At 38.2% G+C, this 18,678-nt stretch overlaps 1 protein-coding gene across 3 annotated transcripts in view; it reads right to left on the bottom strand.

Annotated features, from left to right (window-relative positions):
• Positions 1 to 18,678, bottom strand: part of MID2 (midline 2) — a 250,305-nt gene that overhangs the window by 77,751 nt on the left and 153,876 nt on the right. For all 3 annotated transcript variants that reach the window (XM_075184561.1, XM_075184562.1, XM_075184563.1), the window contains 3 exons: positions 17,952 to 18,100; positions 16,876 to 17,003; positions 15,840 to 15,983 (listed from right to left, as the gene is read on the bottom strand). In XM_075184561.1, coding sequence (XP_075040662.1) covers positions 15,840 to 15,983; positions 16,876 to 17,003; positions 17,952 to 18,100 — 421 coding nt within the window. The remainder of the gene's footprint in view (positions 1 to 15,839; positions 15,984 to 16,875; positions 17,004 to 17,951; positions 18,101 to 18,678) is intronic.

Below are 18,678 nucleotides of genomic sequence, written 5' to 3'. Positions count from 1 at the left end.
GAAGTGCTTCCAGATATACTTGACACCACAGGCAGACTTGGGTCAGAATTTTAAATCTAACAAGTGGGACACCTTTTAGGACATCACAGTGCAACTTATACATTGACGTGCTTATATGCACCAATATATATAAAATATTGAGATATATAAGTGTGACATATGAAATTAAGATATTGCCTTATTCATATTATCTAATTTAAACATAAAGGAGTCTTTGTGCAAGTAGTAAACAGTTGTGATTAATTAAGGGGTTACCAAAAATTAAATTAACCAGTACTTTGAAAAAAGTGATGTTTCCACTTTAGCCCACATGCACACTCCTATCAGAAACTACATACCTCACTCAAAGCACTTGTGCTGAAGAACATCAAAAAGCTGAATAGCGATGTCCACTTGTGCACCTTATACATGAATAGTTACAGCTCTTTTTTCTGTGCACAAATTTCCACAGTGTTAATTGAGATTTATACTGTAGCACTTGTGTTTATCCCTTATGTTCTAATAAACTAATTTTCACGAAAATTGATTGATCTGCAATTTACCTTTTGAAAATGGCAATTTTGTTATAGTGCCATTGAGATTTTGGGCTAGATTTACTAAGCTGCGGGTTTGAAAAAGTGGGGATGTTGCCTATAGCAACCAATCAGATTCTAGCTTTCATTTATTTAGTACCTTCTACAAAATGACAGCTAGAATCTGATTGGTTGCTATAGGCAACATCCCCACTTTTTCAAACCCGCAGCTTAGTAAATCTAGCCCTTTGTCTCTGTAATATAACACCATTAAAAATATGCAGTAAAGACTTGTCCTGCGCTAGGATAAACAAATATGTACATGTTTTGTTTTTGCATATTTAATGATAATTTAAAGAATAGAAATAGATTTTTAAGTTCTACATGCAACTATTTGTGACAGTCAATATCATAGCTAGTTAGTCTAGTAATCTAAAAGCTATATGTATTACTGCTGGTCAGGAAATAGAAGCCAAATGAGGGCAAATTTTAGACAGATATGTCAAGTTGTTTAAGACATAAACTTTCCTTTTTGCACAATTGTTGATTAACTTTGCAAGGATTTGTGAGCATGTCATAGGACATTTGTACATAATTATTTCAATCAAGTTCCTGGCAGCCAGATTTCCACACTGCTACGTGGATAATTAAATTGGACAGGACCGTTTTAAAACAATTACTTGCAGAAGATTACAGGTCAAAATAAATCAAATGTCATTAAGCAAGTCTTCCATTATAAAATGAGGCTCATATTGAATTTAACATTCAAAGACACTAAAACACCCCATAATTGAAAAACACCCAAACCCGATTATCTTTCAATTTTAGTTAAAATTGACATTTCTGAATATTATTTTAATCCTGGTTTACATAATGTAGCTACAAAAACAATGGAACACTTTTTAAATATGAGAAACAAACAATTGTAATGGTCCATCTGTAAATGGATCACTGCAAAACAAAAGTTTAATTATAAACATTTCCATTTTGATTCATGTTTAACAAATTAGTTAGAAAATAACCCAAAAACAATACTAGTATATTCCTTTTTAAGAAGGACAGGGAATAGGGAAATATATAATTTTATACTGCAAGAATAGTACAATTTTACTTTCTCTTTCAAGATTTTAAGGAAAATAGGCTCTTATCCTGCCTGAATATTAATAACAATAGTGGGCACTCTTGGAAAATATTGATGCTGCTCCTATATAAAATATATCATGACAAAATTGAAGAAGCGCAAGCAGTGTCGGACGTAGTCATGAAGGGCCCACTGGGGGACTGCAACGCTAGGGGCCCACCAGAGGGGGTGTGGCCAGACACTAGAGGGGGAGTGGTCAGCCCACAAAGGACAGCTAGCACCATAGTGTAGTATATAAAGAATGCAGTGTGTGTATAAAGAGTACACAGCATTGACCAGTCCCTTAGATTGGGCAGAACAGTCACCAAAAATCGGGATTGTTCACTACACCAGGCTTGGCTAACCTGTGGCACTCCAGGTGTTGTGAAACTACAAGCCCCAGCATGCTTTGCCAAATTATAGCAGCTTATTGCTGGAAGGGTATGCTGGGACTTTTAGTTTCACAACACCTGGTGTCACAGTCCAGAGACTGGATAGGAGCCCAGTGGCAGGGAGGAAGGCTGGCTAACAGGAGCCCAGTGGCAGGGAGGAAGGCTGGCTATCAGGCGATGCGATGGAAGAAGGGTCAAACAAGCCATGTTCGGTACACAGAGAGGCGTAGAGGTCCAAAGGTTGACGCAGAAGCGAAGTGGAGGGCAAGCCGAGGTCGGTACACTTGTAGTAGATGCTGGTAGACAGGAACAGCAACAGGAGCAGGAGCTAGATCATAGGCACAGAGCACAATAATCAGGCACTGGAGACAGGAACTGGCCAGGCTTTTATAGGAAGTCAAGGGGTGGAGCTAAGGCATGCTGGAAGATCAGGAGATCACTGGAACTGATCTAGAACACCGAAAAAAGGCAAGGAACTGTCCAGCAGCCAGAATAGCTCAGTCAGCATAGCAGCAGTCCACAGAGGCAGAAGCCCTGGGTTTGAATCCTGAAACCTGGAGTACCACAGGTTAGCCAAGCCTGCACTAGACTCAGAACATTTGACAGACTGTCCTACCTGTTCTTGTCACTTTTAAAACCTGTGCTGCTGGTTTCCTTAGTTGCGACTTGTCTGGATCCTGGAATGTTGGAAGCCCTATTTGGAAAAAATAATGGGTACATTTAGAAAATTCCAACCAGCCCCGGCATTAAATCAGTAGGACCCACAATTAATACTTAGGCCTTCCTGCAGGCCCAAAATTAAAGTAATAGTATTCCCATTTAATAAACCTATTTCCCTCCCTCCAGACAGCCCCTGCAATAAATTAATCGCATTTACGTATAATAAATATACCTATTTCCAGCAACCGTCACTGCCATTAGATAATTCATATTCACATATAATAAATAGACCTTATGCTCCTCAAACTCAGCCCCACATTCAATTAATAGCCCCAAAACCACCCCTTCTTAAATTAATAGTCCCCACTAAAAAATGTAATTGCCCCACCATCACCCCACAAACAAAATAGCACCCATTAGTTAGCCCCCACCTACCACACACACATTACATTGCCACAAGCCCGGTGTGCCATCACACACACATTACTGTGCCCCTTAATCACCATACTGTGCCTCCTTATGATCACACTGCGCCCACCATGTTGCTTTTGCTCCCCCCTTCTCCTGGCCCCCCTTCATAACCCTAGTTCCATGTTGCTTTTGCTCCCCCCTTCTCCTGGCCCCCCTTCATCACTCTGTGCCATGCTGCTTTTGCTCCACCCTTCATCACCCTGTGCCATGCTGCTTTGGTACCCCTTCACACTCTGCCATGCTGTCTGTGCTCCCCCTTCACTTAGCTTTTCTATCAGCTTCTTCCTTCTCTTCTCTCTTCTTGCCGACTCCTCTCTGCGGCACTCCTCACTTAACGTCGGGTGATGATGACGTCATGTCTGACATTCATTGTGAACGGAGCTGAGAGGAGGGGCGCCAGCGCCGCGGTCATGTGAGTATATATATATATATATATATATATATTTTAATATTTTCCCTGCTCCCCCCACTATGAAGAGGGGAGTGATCAGGGTCGGGGCCTACTGGGGAATGGCCCGGTCCCCCGGCAGGCCAGTCCGACCTTGAGCGCAAGCAATACTGAGTGATGGTTATAGTATGAATGAAATAGCCACTATAGATATGTGGCTTAGAATGTTTAATGTCTTTTGCAGAGTATTTGCACAGTGGAGCCTGTAAAAGGAGAAAAGATAGATCCGGGTTGTAACCATATTGCTAGTAACTATCGTACCCTGTCATATTCGTCCTTCATTGGGTCGGTCTTCTCCCTTCTGTGCGTCTTCCTCCTGACACTGAAAATTCTTTTGGCGTCTTCTTCCGGATGCCCAGCTGTGTCACGTGACCCGCAGTTGAAACGAAGGCGTCACTCTTGCACTTCTGCTTTCGGCTTTGAGTGTGTGTTGGTTTACTCTGCAAAACATTCTAAAACCCATATTTATAGTGGCTATTTCATTCATATTATAACCATCACTCAGTATTGCTTGCGCTTCTTCAATTTTCTCATGTTATCATGCCTGTTTTGCTGAAATGAACCAAAATATCAGCCAGACATTAGTATTAAAGTGGCTACACATGGGCCGGTGCTGCTGCTCAACTATAGTACAGAGTGTTTTCAAGGAAGACATGGCAATAAAAACATGGTAAAATGCTAGCTTGACCTTATCATAGAGTTACCTTATCACATTGTGCTATTCAGTAAGGGAAGCTCTAGAAAACCAACAACTTCTAAATAGGCTGTATACATGTAGTGGACAAAAATGGAAACAACAATAAAAGGTCAATTAATAGGATACTGGAAATCAGTATGCATCATGGCAATGAGCCTACCAACATCGGGAGTAATGCAGGTGAGATCCACAAGAAACTGACACTTTGATGATGGTTGAAAACACTGTCTCAGGTGTAATTCCAGAAAATCCCATAAATGCTTGATTGAGGTCATATTTGGTTGGTGGTACTGACATTTCCGATGCTATAACTCCCGACAAGAGTTATAGCGACATCTTTACACCGAATGCTTATTTCACCTACATACTATTAATTCCGATTGTTTAAAAACGTACTTGTAGTAAAGTCGATTGATTAAACAGCCTGACAGCACATAATGACGCGCTTGTGTACACCGACAGTAATATTAGTACAGTTAAGGGAGATCAGAGTACAGATCATGTGACAGAGTGTAGGAGGGGGCGTGATGGCATCATTACATCACTATAGCCCCGCCCCTACCATAAAATACAAAAAGTTGCAGTATTGAATAGCAGGGGGCGGACCTAATGACGTGATTAATCCTTTTGATTTTAGTAGCACTCAAGATGGCCACCGAGAATAGTTGCAGGCTTCCATCCCGATTCCTCAATCCCCTTCCATCTTATCATTAACCACCACCAGAAACTGGAATCTGTAATGCCTACCTCCCGACTTCCTGCTGAAATGGGTGAGCTAGTTCCCCAGGCCCACTTGCGGCCTCCAGCCCGCTCCTCCACTACCAGGGAAGCCAGCAACTTCACGATCAATCTACAGCCTGAAACCAGCTTGTTTACTATCAAGTCGCCGCATTTGGCCTTGTAATATCATTTGCGGCCTGACATCCCGGATGCCTGCCATTCATTGTTCCCCTAATTATTTCTGTATGTCATGCGATTTATTGTGTTAATTGCCATGCAATTTGTTCTGTTTATCATTCTGCTTAATTGAACCTGTGGTGAAATGAGGTGTTAATATTACCTTAATCAGTCTGTCCCTCATTTCTCACAAAATGTGGATTATAGCAAGTACTTTTTATAGCCTTGCTTTTGTTCCCCAGCCCAATAGAATACCACTACAGTGTCTAATTACATGTGGATAAGGGGACATTGTAGCTCATTGTAAATTGTGTATTGTATCTTGGTGATGTGGCAGTGAGGTTGTTCATTGTCCTTAAAGTGAAGCCAGGTGGGCTATGGGTAAAGATCAGGTGGTGTCCAGGATACAGGTGAGGGGGCTGGAGCTGCATTCATTCTCCCCCCTCTGTCCTCTACAGGAAGCATGAACAGAACAGCTGGGCACCCTGTGACACCACAGAGTAGTGTAAAAGGTTCACTTTAGAAGGGGCTGACTGCTACCTTATCTTTGGAGGTGGGGGAAGCCTATTAGTATCAATTGTTCTCCATAGGACTAGTCCAGACGTTTTGTCTGCGTCCCAGCAGGGGGCTTCTGTGGAAGCACAGCTCATCTCCACTCTCCCCTCCAACCCCCTGATCCAGGACCTACCAATGTTTAAACAGAGACAGACTAAGGGATTTGCAGAGGGACGGGAAAGCACTGTGGAAATTTGGACCTAGATATAAGGAGCCACTCCAGGGGGGAGGTGGTGTTCATTCTGGGATTTCATTCATGGAAGATGCAAGATTTGGTTTTTGAGTTGTCATCCTCTACCAGCTGATAGAGATCCATGGGTCGTCAAGTCTGGACAGTCAGGTGACTGTAATTCTTAAGCGGTGGGGTAAGGGACATATGATGTGGTAAACCTGCCTGGCATTTATTTACTGTGTGTACATAATAATCTAGTGATTGTTTTTATTATAATAAATGTATTGATTTACTTTCTAACTGCATTTGCCTGAGTGGCTATATGAATCCTACAAGGTACTGGGTAGACTTCCCTGACATAGTGAGGTACCCGTGGGTGGCCAGTCAGAGTAAAGTGGGTAGCATTAGGCCAGATAAACCTAGTAACTTCACAGTACCCATCTACCTATTTCTATGCTCTTTTCATCTATGTCAATTATGTTAGTCCATAAAAATAAACAATGATGATTACAGCCTGCCACATAATGGGCTCATCTGTTAAGCCATGCACCCTCACACAGCTGAGTCTCCATTGTGCACAAAATATTAAAGTTATATTAATCTTTTGATATTGTCCTGCAGTGATATAATAACAACCCCACACTTAGTGGGTAATAGGGATAGTCAACTGCGAGCGTGAGATAGGGCAGGTTATTAGCAGAAACACTATGTATCTCCAGCAGAGCTTCTGACTGATGCCTTGAAGCCATGATCTACTGTTGAAGGTGAGGGATCACTGTTAACAAAGGGATTTAAACAAAATAAAAATGAATAATTATGTTTACTAGTCCTTAAATAATAACACTTCCATTCTCCCAAGGGTCTTGCACACAAGCATTCTTGAAAGATGGCATGGAGGTTATATCACAGTAGAAACTAAGGTAGGAACTCTTTAAAGTAGTTTAGAGCATGAAAGTTTCCTGTAGTAGGGATGCAGTATTTCAATTCAAAACATTTTTAGTATAAGTTTTTCAAAGTCACCAGTGAAAAGCCAACTCACAAAGAGCAAAACATGTATTTACTATTTATACAAATAAAAATGTTCTGATTTAATGCCCCTTTTAGAATGTATGCCTAGGGCAGAAAGTCATGAACAGATAATAAGTTAATTTATATGAAGTCTCATTTCCTTTATATGCTCACACAGCAATATATCTGCCTGAACCCTTTTATGCACATAACTGGGACATTCATCCTAAGACTGCATACAGATGTAGCACATCTAAGGCTAGGTCCACACTATAGGTTTTTCAGCCAAATATCGAGCCAAACACCAGATAAACGACCATTTGGCCCGATATCGCATTAGGGTCATTCCATGTCAGTTCAACCAGGGTTGTCCACCACCCATCTCAGATTTCTACGAATTTTTTTCAGTTAAAGGAGGATGTCAAAACAACTTTTTCTGCCAAATATCTCGACTGTCTGATAATTAGTTGATTAAATATTGATTTTTCAATTTATTAAATAATTTACTAATTGCAGCTTCTTTATCCAGTTTATTTGAAGTATTACAGGTTTTTATTAAGGAATCGACACAAAATTTGGACCCCTAAGGTAACTCTTCCTCCCGAATCCATTGTTGGGGGCGGGGGGGGGGGGGGGGGTGTTTAAAAAAGGTATAAATTACTACCACCAAAAAAATCAGCCAGGTACTCTCTTTCATAGTGGAGAAAAAAAATAATGAAGTTGATGCTCGATTACTGCTGTACAGCATACATAATTTACACATTGTTAAAAACCAAAAAAAGTGAACTAAACTGAGGCAATGGGATAAAACTCCCATACAGGAAATGAATTAAACAGATACTGATGGGAAGGGGATTCCCTTTAGAGAGACCAAAACGGCAACTTTCTAGAGAAAGAGAGAGGGAGACACAGAAAGAGTCAATCATAGCAGCTGCTCATTTGGTAGTTTTTTAAATACAGACTGCCATATTACTATTTACTCAAAAACCATTGGATTACATAGCTGGGACCACTTTACAGATGAAGAAAATGAACTTTTGATTCTGAGAGCTGAAGTTTCAAATGCAGTAACCAATGATCCTGAAACCTCAGTCTGCTACCATCATGAAAAGCTTCTGCTGCTAAGATATGAAGCATTTCAGAAAACATGCTGTAATCCTTTCTTGTCTCACAAAAAAGGAGCCAGAAAAAGCTTAAAATTTATGTCACTGAAGTGGACCAAAGAACATGGTGACTGTCAGCTTGTTGCATATTTTAGGCAAGATGATTGTGACACTTCAAATTGTGTGAGCCTGTGTGTTATTAGCGATACCCGTGACCATGTAGCCATAACTGTGCATGCCTTCATTATTGTAGTTATGAAACGCTTAGCGATACTATTGTCAAAATTGGAGTATGTTTACTACTTTAGTGATGATACTAGTGCACAATACAAGAACTGCAAAAACTTTTTTAATTTATGCTTCAATAAGGATGACTTCAACATTCAAGCAGAATGAATTTTTTTGCCACATCTCATGGTAAGAGTACATGTGATGGCATTGAAGGGACAGTTAAATGTCTAGCCACACGTACCAGTCTGCAAGTAGTGGAAACCCATCACATCTTGACGCCTTTGGAGCTGGGCAAATGAAAATGTACATGGCTTAAAGTTTTTGTACGTTTCACAAAAGGAAATACAAGACTGCAAAACCAAGCTGCATAGCCGTCTGGAAACAGCAAGCACTGTGGTAGGAACAAGTTCTCATCACAGATTTCTGCCTATTATTAATGATGAGCTACACATATATCGATTGTCATCAGATGATATAAAGACAGGAGGAACCAAAGTTAGTGTCACTATGACCACAGTCAGAAAAAATGTGGACAAAAGTGATCTGCAAACTGTAACATACATAGCAGCAGTGTATGATAACATATGGTACATTGGGTATATCATTCAATGTAATGAGGAGGAACAAGATGTGCTGATACACTTAATGAAACAAACCCAATCAAGAAATGTGCTGTCCTGGCCTTCAAGAGATAAGTGTTTTGTTCCTTTTATTCACGTCCTCTGTGTAACGGAAGTGCCTACTATCCAAGGAAGTACTGGAAGGCAGTATACACTTTCTGCTGACACTTTAAGGACCATTACAAGTTCCAAACAAGGGAAAAATAATGAGATTGTTGACTCAACTTCAGTTAAGGACTTAAATTATGTTAAAGGTTTTAAATTTCATGGTTTCTTGTGTTAATTATGTATGTGGTACAACAGTAATCGAACATCAACTTCAATATTTTTTTTCTCCACTATGAAACAGAGTACCCTGCTGATTTTTTTTTGTGGTAGTAATATATACCTTTTTTAAACACCCCCAAAAAATGGGATCCCTTATGTCAAATGTAAAGTGGTCCCAGATATGTAATCCAATGGTTTTTGAGTAAATAGTAATATGGCAGTCCATATTTAAAAGACTACCAAATGAGCAGCAGCCCTGATTGACTCTTTCTGTGTCTCCCTCTCACTTTATCTAGAAAGTTGCCGTTTTGGTCTCTTTAAAGGGAATCCCCCTCCCATCAGTATCTGTTTGTTTCATTTTCTGTATGGGAGTTTTATCCCATTGCCTCAGTTTAGTTCACTTTTTTGGTATGGATTTTAACAATGTGTAAAATATGTATGCTGTACAGCAGTAATCGAGCATCAACTTCATTATTTTTTTTTCTCCACTATGAAAGAGAACACCCGGCTGATTTTTTTGGGGTAGTAATTTATACCTTTTTTAAACACCCCCCCAAAAATGGGATCCCTAATGTCAATTGAATCTAGTGTTTTTAATTATATTAAAAAAACGTGCGTTTTTGCAGTAACGCAAAACTTGAGGCAGATAAAGGAATTTGGTTTGGATTTTTGGATTCGGGAGGAAGAGTTACCTTAGGGGTCTAAATTTTGTATTGATTCCTTAGTATACACCCTTAATACTTAAAATAAACTGGATAAAGAAGCCGCAATTAGGAAATTATTTAATAAATTGAAAAATCAATATTTAATCGACTAATTGTCAGATGGTCGAGATATTTGGCAGAAATAGTTGTTTTGACATCCTCTCTTAACTAAAAAATTTTCAAAAAAATCTTAGATGGGTGGTGGACATTTCATGTTTTTTGGGTGATCTGATGTGAAATGACCCATTAGTGTGCATACTTGCATGAGGAATCTGTCACTGTGTCTGTGTTGCGAAATGTAGAGAGTGCTGTAGGTGGATTAATTCGTTCTGAGACTGAATATTTCGTTTCAGAGTTACAGAAGCTAAGAAAATTTATAATGACATTGTGAAAAAGTCAAAAGTTTATTTTGTGTGTTATATTCAGTGCGACAGGAATGACCAACTACAGTGCCCTTGGACCAGATGAAGAGCACAGATCTGAAGGTTAATTGTGTATAGTGTGTACACATTAATCTGCAGACTTATTGGAAATTCAGTTGTAGACAAAATCGTTGTAGATAACATATTGGTTGGAAATTCTGAAGCGTGTACCTAGCCTAAATTAGACAAACTGTGCAACTGAACACTTGTTTTGTGATGCATAGATCAAGCTGTATGCTTTTAACCCCCTACAAGTGAAGTACATTGGAGTGGGCAGAGTTATTGCAGTACAATATGGCACATTCACACTTCTCCCTAAGTGTGTCGCTAGATCGCACTGAATACATCTTAGAAATGGACTGCATCTCTAGATATTTGTTTCTTCTTGCCTCTAAATATTGCTCAATCTCTCTACTTTCAAGTCTTGTACATGAAGCTATATTTTGTGTGTTTGAAGCACCTTCAAATACGAGCAGACACAAAAAAGACAAAACGGCTTGATCTCTAAGGGATCACATATTTGTGTTTGCAGCTGTGTTTGGTTGGATTGCAGCTCATTGTACTGCATTTTTGTTAACATCATCTGTATTTTCCTTCTCCATTCAAACAGAATATTTCAATAAGGATGAATTAAACAGAATGTATCAGGACTATGGAACTCATTAACTCCCAATGAATAAAACAACTTTTCAAACTTCTGATGTTTCATTGAATTAAATGAATTGTCATACTTCCCTACAAAAGATTGGTAATGTCGAGGAGAAAAGCAATGCAATTTTTACTTGTAATTTAACTGTAGATGGACACCCATGTATTGACAATATTGATGTATACAATACTGCTTAAGCTAGCTGCCCACAGCCAATCTTATCTCTTGGCACAACCATGGTTAACAGGACCAATTTGAACACACACTTAGCAGGCAGACTGGTTGAAACTTGGCATGGACTGGGGCTGTACGATAGGATAATCACACGCACACTAAAAAATCGCTGTGATATGTAGTTTTCTTCCCTTTGCATTTTACAGCATCTCCAATAATGACCTTATCTATTTCAACTGGATTAAAGTTGCCCACTTTATTTTTTCACAAAAATTTTGCGGTATCAGCCCAATTGCTGTTTAATGACTGCATGTGTGTGCAGCATTACAAAAGGAAAAATCTGTTTTTAACCACAGGTTTTTACATCATTCTTATCAGCACAGCTATAGACTAAAGTAACCAACATGATGGTCTTATTCTAATTACCCTGATCTACGCGAAAAAGAGGAACAAGACAATGGAAATATGGGTAGAGAGATAAATAGCCATGTATAGCTACCACATGTAAGATTATAGCTATATAGAGAATTACTACTTTTACTGTTGATTGTGACCTAATGTGGTCAGTTAGTATATTATTACAGTTGTTTATTTAATCATATTTTTTCCTTTTAAAATTAAATTTTCTACAGCTCTACAGAATCTCTTGTCAACGCTATATCATAGCACAAGAAGAGACATGTCATCTTTCTGAGATTACAAATTCTCTTTTACAGGTATACCAGACCTCACACACCTGTGAACAGAGATATTGTGCTTAGACTTATACCCCTTTCACACTGCCAGTCCGGCAATATCCCGGGTCTATGAACCCGGGATATTGCCGGGTGACAGAGCCTCCCACCCCTGCAAATATCCGAGTCGACCGGGTTCAGATTGAACCCGGGTCTGCAAAAAAAAAAAGTAAAAGAGTTAACGAAAAAAAAAAAAAAATGTCCCCCTTACCATTAGTATTTTCTCCACGCTGACTGTCCTGTACATGAAGAAATTACGTCATTTCTAATAGCCAGGCTGAAAATTATGCTTTTAAAGCGGCAATAGACGGACCCTATGTCTGGATTACATTGTTTTAAAAGCATAATTTTAAGCCTGGCCATTAGGAATGAGAAAATGTCTTCATGCACCTACCGGACAGTCAGCGTGGAGAAAATACTAATGGTTAGTGGACATTTTTTAATGCATTTTTTTTTTCGATTGCAGTTTTATTTAATTAATTCCCCCCCCCCCACACTTTTTTTTTTACAATTGGCGGCTGAAAAACCCGGGTCTTACCATTCAAACAGGTCAGACCCAGCAATAACCCTCCAAAGGTCCCAGGTCTAATTCTAAGTAGATCTGGACCCATTCACACTAAGCCTCAACCAGGTTGTTGGGGCTTGTCCCAGCAAAAGGCACAGTGAATGGGGTATTATTGGGCCTGATTCATCAAGGCACTTATCTGCTGATTTTGAGCATATTGTCCGCAAAATGACTCTGTTTATGGCCAGAACCGGGAGATACGTCCATGAACGCAGCCCTGTTTGCGGTGTCTGTGTACGCAAAGGCCTCTTACTACAGCCTATGATTTTGGGGAGTGAACTGGGTGGGGAAGGGGCATTTTGCAGTAGTCAATGTACAATAGGGGCGTGCCAAACTAGAGCGCATGCAACCACGTCCGAATCCAGCTCTGAGGGTCTTAAAGTTGCTTGTTTTTCTGCCATTTCTCTTGCTTGCTTGAATGCTATTACATGTGTTTGCAATTACAAGCAACTGTAAAAATGTATTTAATGTTCAGTAGACATTTACAACTTTCCAATAAATTTATTTCATGAAAAAAACGCACAAACTATTTTATCATTAATGTCTTTATTACTAACAGGTGACATTAATTCAAGAATTTATTTTCCTATGCGTTCTTATGCAAATTTATAATCCACATAAGTATTGGACGTATCCTCCAGCGTCTTGTGTAGTGGAGCACAGTAGACCTACCCTGGATTTCAAAAACACACGTATCTTGAGATCCGTGCCTTGATTAATTAGGGTATACGCAAAGACTAAATATAATTATAGCCTAATATAATACTAAACGTGGTTGTGCTCAAAAACTTCTCTTGATGAATCAGACACATTGTGCTTAGACTTTATAAAGACAGTGGAGGTAGTTTATATTGGGTAAAACAGACAGTCCAAATATAGCTTTACAGTTGTGCGTCACTCGATTTGCGTAAATGTGCAGGCTCATGGCTAGCCTTGCAGAGTGGCATATGGCTATTTGAACTCTGCAAAAAGGACTTGATTTTTGCATCAGCACAGAACAGGGGAGATTGTGCCTGGTAATATCATTTTAATCATCATCATCATCATCATTTATTTATATAGTGCCAGCTAATTCCGTAGCGCTTTACAATTGGGAACAAACATTAATAAAACAATAGACAAAGAAAAAACCCAGTGCTGTCTGACTGTATTTGGTGAAATATAAAAGTGGAAAAACAGTGGTGCTGTCTTTGGGAAGTGAATGGTATCCCTACAGTCAAAAGATATAGACTGTGTACAATAGCTCCTGGCACTCTACTGATTCCGCTCTTAAATGCGATATAGTCTATGAATGTTGTAGTTTCACGTTGTTTATTGCAAACATGATGGTACTGCAGTATATAAACCATGATACACAAATCATATGTGATTCTGGCCATATCGTTACTTACATAACTAAAGGTTCTGAAAAAAAGACAATTTAATAAAGGAAAGTAAGTCCAGATAAAATAAATAGTCTCTAATAGTCCCAACTGGGAAGGTGCAAGGGCTCTGGTGTGATGGATCCTGGTTATCTGTGGGCTCGGAGTCCTATCGGACACAGTTCACGAGAAATCCCAACGGATATTGGAGGTTTGTAGCCAGCATGGTACGCTGATCAATCCCACAAAAGTAAGATGAGACACAGTTTTTAGAGGTGTGTAATAAAATAAAATAAATAAAAAATGAGCACTCCACATTGGTCAGCAAAAAGAGATGCACATCTTTCATCTGACATACATTGCCCTTTTTTTTTAATTATTATTTTTGTTTACATAGAGCAGTACCTGTGGTCAGAGTGGAGGTAACTGTTGATCAAAATGTTTTTTCTGCAAATGTCAGTTACCATGGCACAGACCACAGATGCTGCCAATTCATTCAAAATGCGACCAAAGTAATTTGATTCACAAAGTACGATACGGAGGTGTTACATACTTTTCATTCATATGACATGCACAGTAAGATTCTGTCATATGCAATGTGATATGTTTTCTTAAAGAGTTAATGTATGTTGCATGAATGCAGTAGTTCTGTATTATATGTTAGTTTAATGTTTGCTACATCTGCTATGTTCTACAAATGCATACATGCTTACAACTTATAACACACTGCTTACAATAAAGGCTGAATCTAGCATATGAAGAAAGGTCTTCTGTCACCATCTCCTCTCTACTATTAGATAAATCATATCCTTTATTCAACACAATACATTTGCAATTTTATTGTGTGCTGCTTCTCGTTTATTTACTTGTATGCCTAAACATCTTGCTGTGGGGTTGAAACTCCCTCAGACATGCCTGGTTCACCACCAATTTACTGTTCATTTAAATTGAAAGCGTTAAGGTGTGCATTCGATTCACAACATATTTTTTTCATTTAGAATTAGGCATAAAGAGGCTTGTGCCTACAGGCGGCAGAAGTTGAGATGTAAGTCTCTGTCTGCACAGCGTGTGTGTTAAACTTGTTTATCTTTCATCAGCAAAGAAAAAAAATAATCTTAAAAATTAAAAATAAAAGAAACCTCCCAAACTAATTTAAGTTTATCTGAGTATGGCATAGTGCCATTATATACAACATGAGAGTGTTCTATGTAAAAGGGATGTGGTAACACTTAAAAAATCAAAGTTTACTTGCGTACAAACTCTGATGATAAAAATCTAGTCAAGCATTTCATATACAGAAAAAACTGATACATAGTGAAACACAGGTTAAATAATATTATATATTTAGGGACTGATGCAGAGTACTAGCGAACCATTCGTGAATGGCTGTTTTGCGATAGCACCACTGACGCTGATTTGTGCTTTTATAGTTGCATGGGCATAAACTATACGTTTGTGAGTGTTTACGCAAAAATATTTTTTATTTTTTTTGCAAACATGAGATGGGGAGTTGTTTTTGCTTTATTAGAGAGGTTTTTAAGTTGTAATGATGAATATTAGTAATATGTTTGTTGTACACAAAACAATTGAATAAAACAAGGGTGCAAGTGGGATGTAAATGTTAGTGACATGTGCCTGACATAAACCGGCTACATATGCAACTGACACTTCACAGATCTTTAGTGGCATACTGCTCAGTATATGGCCATAAATACGCTATTTTAAGACTTTTTTAGCGTAAATTAAATCCAATTTGTGACTAACTCTGCATCAAAGTTAATTTATACAAATTAGAAGCAGTATCAGCCTCAGAATTGGGACAATTTGGAGAGAAAGAGGGACAATGGAATTTGCATGCAAAAAGAGACAATCCCTTAAAAAGAGGGACAGTTGAGTGATAAGACTTATGCTAAATATTTTGCATAAAGAGTTCAAGAGTAAAATATGTTTTGCAAAATTTACTGCAGCTTAAGAACAGAGCACTACAAACAGAAAAACTACCTTCCAATCCAATCTACATTTGGATACAACATTGAACATTGCCAAATTGAAATTACTTGTAAAAGAACAATCTTACTGATGAAGTTGGCTTGCCCAGTATAAATGGTGTATTGTAGTTCATAGGAACCAACGCTGAATTCGTCATCTGAAATCCAGTGGACTGTTATGGTGTCATGAGATGCAGTACAAAGTTCTTCCCTAATAGAAGGAGGGTTTGGAGCTGTCGATTTAAGTGAAAACAACATTAAGGAACATAAAAAAGTAACAAGCGGAAAACAATACAAACAGTGCCCATGTGCCCCAGTTTTTACAGAACAGCCTCAGTTTTTGCCACCGTAAATCTTTAAGTAGTTTCCCTCCCCATGTTACCACAAGAAGCTGCGACTTGGGCCTGTACTGTTGGTTCTCAAACCTGTCCTCAGGCCTCATCCACATGCATGTTATGTGGATCTTGTCACAGAAATGCAGGTGAGCATATGATTATTAGGGCAATAATTATCGCACCTGATGAAGACAGATATAAGAACCAGTAATGTGCAATTCATGTCGGTGACAGAATAAGCTATTAAAATAAGAATATGACCCAGTGGTGGGTTACCGTTGTGACCAACTAAAGCAGAGATTTCTGGGTTAAAAACAGCCATATAGCCAACGGGGAATTCACCTAAGGGGAAATTACTGGACTTTGACCCAAGAGAAAATGAAGTAGGAGGGAGTCCAGATAGCAAAGTTTGAATATAAAGAAAATACATTTGGTTTTAAACGTGTATTTGTCCCATTATATATATAGTAACTGACATTAGACTAGTTGTAAATCATACTTGTTTTTATCCATTTGCAAAATAAAATGTATGCAGCATCTCCATTACCTTAGTCGAGAGTTCTAATTTTGGCTAAAACATTCTAATGGGGGGGTTATTCAATAGTCTGCTTGACACTACGCGCTTTCCTAAACGTTCAGAGTAAGAAGCCCCATCACTGCTATAAAATATATAAAAAACTAATAACAACATTAAAATACTAAGAAAACTATTACCTTATTACATTTTTTGTCAAAAATTATAATAATATATTAGAGGAATGGCTGAAATTTAAGCATTTTATCTTCTTACCTGTTACATAGTCCAATCCTTCCAGCAATTTCTTCTCTCTGGAGAAATCCAGGGCAAAGTTTTCAAAGGCATCATTTAAATTGACATCAGGGATAAGAATTTGAGAAGATGTAGTTGCCATGGATACTCTGTCACAAGATAACAGTACCATTAAATATTTGGGTTGTTCTGTGACTTTTAACAATTCTGTGAAAGCAATTTCAAGTAAAAACACTGGTTTCTTTCCTGTGTTTGAGTGAGTTTCTTCCAGGTTATCTGGTTTCCTCCTGTAGTCTAAAAACATACTATTCAGTTAATTGGCTGCTAACATAATTGATCCTAGGGTTTGTGTGGTACAGAATTTAGACTGGGTAGAAACTGATGTGAAGGATATTTTCTGTAAAGCACTGAGTAATATTCTGGCACAATATAAATAATGTACAATGATAATAATGATAAAGGGGATTATTTTCTGAGCAAGAAGATTATAGTGTTAATTGAACACATATTTTAAAATATTTGGAGAATAAATGGTTGTATTTAAGGATGAACAAATAAGGTCTACAATGTCCTGTAACTGTGTTGTACCAGATATTCAGTATGTAAAGAAAGAGAATATATATTGTGGAGGAAGATCAAATGAGCAACATTTGAGACTGCACTGGAAATTGGTGACAGTTTGCAACTATATATCTCAATGACATGAAGTATTATATGTTTTCAGCATTTCACCATCCATTTCTATCAGAATGGAAGGAAATCAATAAATATGAAGGCAATTTCCACCATTTAAATGTGCACTGCTATTGTATGTTTTGTGTGAAGTAAAATAAGCATGCTTAACATGAGAGGTAATTTGGAGTAAGTATTGGCTTGTAAGAGCTGATCAAAAAAGTATATAGAACAACGCTGTATTACCACTAAATAAGGGAAGAAAAAATGCCATTCCCCATAAAGCAAAATCCACAATACCAATTAAGTTAGGTTTCCTAAAATACAGCCACATACATATCTATTAACATCAAGTGTTACAGCAAGCATTGACATTTTTATTGATAAAAAAACACATGTAACATGAATATCTGCTGATAGCTTACCTATCTACTACGGTTTTGGCAGCTTGCAGAAACCTTGCGTGATCATTTTCCTTCAGAAGATGGTCAGCTTGGTGAATTAACACTGTGGATCGCTCAAGTCTCTGTCGACAATTGGCAATTTGTTGAGCAAGTTTCCTTAACCTCATTACCTTAAAGACATTATATAAGGCAAATGGTTTAATTCAAATATAAACATTTAAAAACAATCTAAAAAAAGACTCCAATATCATCCATAATTTTGTGCCATCTCTTGGATAATGGGAGGATGATAAAACATAAAAGTTAAAGAAAAAACTACCTAAAACAGCAATGCAATACATTTTTAAATTTTCAAAAAACTGCAATGAGTATACAGTTCATATACAGTATACATGCATTTTTTTCACTTTTCCTCAGCCAAACTGTAATGGTGCATGATCCCCTTCCTTTGATTAGCTGAAAGTAACCTTTGGACCTGAATGTTAAAGTTATAAAAATATAAAGCTTTTAGTTGTTAGTGATGGGTATGAGTCCTCAGACAGTACGCACACATAACAGCTGCCACTGACAGAAATGGTAACAGTTTGTATAAACTTACACTCCCCTACACATAACAAAATGAACAAGGTACACATACCTATGAATAGAAAAATAATATTTGCAGCTAGGCCACACACCTAGTGAAAGTGCTGTATGGAGTGAATTTTTACGTCTTGGGATTAATTGATCTGTTTGTGGATTGTGAATA

The sequence above is a fragment of the Mixophyes fleayi genome, chromosome 9, assembly GCF_038048845.1.
Source record: "Mixophyes fleayi isolate aMixFle1 chromosome 9, aMixFle1.hap1, whole genome shotgun sequence".
NCBI lineage: Eukaryota > Metazoa > Chordata > Amphibia > Anura > Limnodynastidae > Mixophyes > Mixophyes fleayi.
The sequence above is the reverse complement of the archived record's forward strand: the minus strand, read 5'-3'. Positions and strand labels throughout refer to the sequence as shown.